Genomic DNA, 5,239 nt, shown 5'->3' on the forward strand with positions numbered 1-5,239 from the left:
ATATATATATATATATATGTAGACTATTTAATCTGAATGCTTTCTAATCATTTTTAATTACTTAAATCTATCATACATTTTTTTTCTATTTCTCAATTTTATTTTTATTTATATATATATTTATTTTTTTGTCATACCATAAATACTACCAAGCTTAATTTTATTATAAACCTGTAAAATTATTTTTTTACTTGAAAAATACTTAATTATAACACATTTATTTGAAAATTGTAAATGTCTAGCATATTGACGTCTCATTTAAGACTTAAATTTAAGAGAAATCATGTTTATTTTTCTTCAGTGTAGACGTGTAAACATACGAGTATAATGCTTAAAAATGTGTCTATTTCACTATTTAAAACACAAACACACACAGATAAAAAGCGATACAAAATATTTTCTCATAAAGTTCGTAGGAGTTTGAAGTTTATGCATGCGCACAATAAAAAGGTTAAATATTTGGAAATTGTAAAATAAATGTGTACTTCAATAGTTCCTAACTATTTATATTTAATAAATATTCGAATTGTAGTAAAACACATAATTAATACAACATAAAACTTGGTTCACATTATAACAAATCATTTTTACGTAAACCAATTATGACTCTTGATAAAACGTTAGTTGGACAGGTCCATTTCGTCAGCACTGCCACTTTTGAACCTTAATACCATTACTTTACAGTATTATGTAAATTATTTTGTACAATTTTGTACAACCAATATAAAATTTTGTACAACCCCCCCCCACACGAGAAAACCCATTTTTATCATGCACGTGCCGGGGAAACGTTCCCCCAGCACTGCCAATGACCAATTATTATTTTATCAAAATTTAATTTATACAGTATTATGTACATTATTTTGTACAATTTTGTACACCCGTCAAAACACTATAAAGCTCCGTTTTTACTATGTGCGTGCTGAAGTAACATATCTAATATTCGAACTACGTGTTTTACAAGTGCCATAATATTTTCTATTGTGCTTCTAGCAATAACGTACACTACTGTAAAATAAAGCGACAATAGAAAATTAGTTAATAATAACTAAATAAAATCAATAACTTAAGTATACAGTCGAGTTTTAATTTCCCTCGTACATACTTGTCTATAGTATATGGTGGCTTAAATTTAAATAACAATAAGCAGAAATAGAAAAATTCCAGGATCTGGTTTGTGTATGTACGTTGTATTATTTATGGCTAGATATTTATAGATGGTAATTTCTGAAATTTAAAATTAATATTGTGTTTGGCAGTCGAATAGTGTGATTTAAACTGTGGACACTGTTTATGATATTTGCTACTTATGCTGCCTACGGAAATAATTATAATCATAGTATTGTTTAATATGTATAAGATTTTATAAAGTAAGTAAGAATTATATATATTATTAGTTATTATCTGTCTTTTCATCTTATAATCTTCTTATTATACAGTAAAATATACACATTATTTTTTTATTTTTTTTTTTTAGCGTTTTACAAACCTTGAAGGCCTTTTGCTGCTTTTACCTCATTTCCCCATAGTTCCCAATCATCCGCATCTTCAATTTTTGTCGTTCCCAAGCTTTCCAGATCTTTATTTACTTTATCAAGCCATCGCTGGCGGGGCCTTCCTCTTGGCCTCTTGCCGTTGGGCTTATTGATTAGTACATTATGAATTAGCTTATCCTTTTCCCTCCATACATGGCCAGTCAATCTAGTCTTTTAGCTTTCAGACATTCTTGTATATTTAGTTTATTGAAGATGCTTTCGATGTCCTCATTTTTTTCTTCTCTCCTCTTGTTGTTGACCAAGTCTCGCAAACGTACATCGCAATAGGGCGTAGGTAGGCTATATACAGCTTCGTTTTAGTTAGTCTTCATAGTAACCTTGATGACAATATGCTTCTCATAGTGTGATATCCTCTATTTACCGAAACAAGTCACAGTTTAATTTCATTGTGCATGTCATTTCTTTGGTTTATATTAACCCCCAAATATTTAAAATCTTCAACTTGTTCAAATAAGTATTGTCCAATCCTGAGACATTGCATAACTGTCGACTTTCTCGTAATAATCATAAATTTTTTTTTGCTTTCATTAACTCGGAGTCCCATTTTTTCACTATTTTTTAACAAATTTATAGTACTTGTTAACTCAGGTTTAGATTCTCCAAGAATAACGATGTCATCGGCGTATGCCAACAAATTATTCCCTCCAAGCATCTCCATTTCCCTACTATTTTACATTTCTCTAATTATTCTTTCCAAGGCTAGGTTAAACAGTGTAGGAGAAAACGCATCCCCTTGCCTTAGTCCATTCCTAACCTCAAACTGTGTTGACATTTCTCCTAGGTAGCGCACCCTACAGAAAGTGTTCGAGTAACAATTTCTAATTAGTCTTCCAAGTTTGCTTGGGAAACCAAAATCTTCAAGTGTTATCCATAGTTGATTTCTGTTAATACTATCATAAGCCTGCTTAAAACCAATAAAAATCATATGTAAGTTCTTGTCATATTAGTAATATTTTTCTATGGTTTGTCGTATGGTAAATATATAATCACTGTCGAGTTTCTTTTTTCGGAAGCCACATTGATATTCACCAATTATCTTTGAGGCATACTTTTCGATTAATTCAAAATAATAGGTTCTATTAGTAATGGCGGATGAAAAAAGAGGAAGGAAACCGAAAGCTATTAGAGATCTTATTGATAGTGAAATAATGGAATTCAGAGATCAAATTGTTCTGGAAAATAATAGTAAGTTAAATAATTTTTTATTTTAATATATCTTATTTGTATTAGTTGTTAGTTTAATTAGTTAGTAAATGTCTTATGATAACAATGTAGATTATATACCTACCACGCGTCTCTTGTGACTGGGTTTTGTAGTTGTACGGAATACCTACACAGTCGCGTCGCAAAAATTCAAATCGCGTCGCGTCAGTCGCGTCAGATGCGCGTCTACAGCAGTGGCGGATTACCTACTAGGCTCATGAGGCACGAGCCTAGGGCGGCAATTTGTAAGGGGCGCAAATGTTTTATATTTTATTTTTTTTACTTTCAAAAAAAAAAAATATTAATGACATTCAAAAACTCATTATTTTTGGTATCAGAAAATTCAAAATTTAATAATTTAAATCTCTGGAGGGAGCCTATTCTTGAAACGTCAATTTGCGTGAACGACTGCGGCAGTTCGAAAACATTACGTAATGACAAACCGCCCAATGAGAAATTATTGGTTACTTGTTTTAGTTATAACTTGCTTTATTATTACGCATGAAAAATACGTGGCGTCGCGGCTACTAAATAAACCAAAATCGTCGAGTTTTTCTCACTAATAAGGCGACTGAGAATATTAAATATCGATTTAATATAAACTGATTGACGATAAGTCGATAATATTGTTGGTGAATTCACGAGTATTATAAATCAATTTATCGGTGAAAATGTTTGAATATTCGATCGTTCAACGAAAAGATATGATTATTTCCAACCCATATTATACAATATACGTATGAGTATATACTAATTGACACAGTGACGATCGTAATCCTAATGAAATTATTTGGGTTTATTATTATGACTATAAATTGAGTATGTGTTTAAACACAGAAGTACCATCATATTATTTTTCAATTTATTTTTCTGTGAACGTCTGAATACATTGGTTGCCCTCATCTGTTGTAGTTTTGTATACCTACATAGACAGTGGCTGTTTCTCTGCAGCGTAGTTCGAAGAAGTAAAACTTTATTTCTTCGAGGTCTATTAAATTATTCGTAAGTATATATTATGATATTATTGTAATCTACCTATATTACATTGCAGGGCTGTCGCGATGGGAAGGGGGTGAACAGGGCCCTTGCCCGGGGCCTCGCGGCTCGAAACTTGTACTTTTTTATTTATTAATAAGTAATAATAATGATATAAAAAAATAAAAATTCGTGTTTTATATCATAATAATTTATATCGGATAAAGCACGTTGCTTAATAACTGTTCCATCATTATTATTTATTGTACCTATTGTGAATATTATCTTTGCGAGCAAGGAAATATTCGTGCACAAATCTTAACAAAATTAATCTTCATACCGGTTAAGTTAATTTGAGTTAATTTGTACAGCAATAATTATTATTAGTAGGTAAAAGTTATCTGTAGGAAAGTAGGTATAATTAGTAATTACCGAAGACTTTCCACATTTGTATTTTATTCTTGAAAATGGAAGATATGGATATTTTGTTTTTCTAATATTTACATTATTCGTTAAGATTTTTCACAAATATTTAAGAATAATTTAGGTGGTTCTAGTTAGTCATTAATCATTAAAATATATTAATACGGTATTACGACATTTCAACATGTTTAGTGATTTCGCCTTTTCGGTCACTTTTCAGTAGGATTCGATAAGTAATTTAAATCATAAACCAGTATTTTCAGTTTAAATTTAATGTTTTTTGTGATAAATTGTCGTGCGCTAAAAAGTACACGCTGAATTTATCGCGCCCAATTGATGGTACACGTACACCCGTTAATATATCAATAAATAAGTAACATATTATGTTAGATATTGCCCAGTTTTAAAATTATTAGATTAATAGAATAAAAAATATACACGTCACGAAAATAACACATAACGTGTAAATAAAATCTAGTCATCAAATATGATGAAATCACAGAATATTAATTTTTCGTCCAAAGAGTTATAAAAATAGATCATTGTTATTTACATAAAATCTATTTTTATGTAGATATTAAATATTCTTTATGCATAGCAAATATTTAAATTTTAAATTTTTTATTATTTTTAATTTATATATCTCTTATTTTATTGTGTATCTATATTATTTTTTTGTTCTTTTGAAAAAATTACCACCCTCAAATTTTAGTTCCGTGCCTGATTTTTTTTATAAAATGAGTAATACTCCTAATACTCGAGAAAAGTTAAGTGGCTTCCAATACCGAAAAGAAGCCAAGAAGAGGCAAGAGGAAGAAGTTTTGAAAAAAACTAGGAGAATAAGTAATTATTTAGTTAAGTTATATATATTATTAAGCAGTCAGGCAATATACTAGTGAACGAAATGTCTGCAATTAGAAACGTAAAAGTTCAAAATAAAGGGTCATATTTTTCAATTTTCACACTTTTTTTTCAATAATTTTTTATATTTTAGATGCATACTTTGCTATGAATACAGATGATGATTCTGTGAATAATCCATCTCCATGTCCGTCTACATCAACCACTAATTTTGAAAAAAA

General features: G+C 29.6%; 1 protein-coding gene across 1 annotated transcript; it reads right to left on the reverse strand.

The window, feature by feature from the left end:
• Nucleotides 1-1,481: 1,481 nt before the first annotated feature.
• On the reverse strand, nt 1,482-2,214 carry LOC112681803. Its single transcript, XM_025552118.1, has 2 exons — nt 1,975-2,214; nt 1,482-1,706 (listed from the first exon to the last, which is right to left on the reverse strand). The coding sequence occupies exons 1-2, from the start codon at nt 2,212-2,214 to the stop codon at nt 1,482-1,484; spliced, it is 465 nt and encodes a 154-aa protein (XP_025407903.1).
• Nucleotides 2,215-5,239: the final 3,025 nt, after the last annotated feature.

The sequence above is a fragment of the Sipha flava genome, unplaced genomic scaffold, assembly GCF_003268045.1.
Source record: "Sipha flava isolate LNK unplaced genomic scaffold, YSA_version1 197_pilon_pilon, whole genome shotgun sequence".
Taxonomy (NCBI): domain Eukaryota; kingdom Metazoa; phylum Arthropoda; class Insecta; order Hemiptera; family Aphididae; genus Sipha; species Sipha flava.

Excerpts from the sequence above, each read along its gene's own strand:
- LOC112681803 (XM_025552118.1), bottom strand. The coding sequence starts at position 2,214 with ATGGAGATGCTTGGAGGGAATAATTTGTTGGCATACGCCGATGACATC. Across the intron at positions 1,707-1,974 it reads AAGATTTTAAATATTTGGGG|ACTAGATTGACTGGCCATGT; the intron begins GTTAATATAAAC and ends GAAAGCTAAAAG.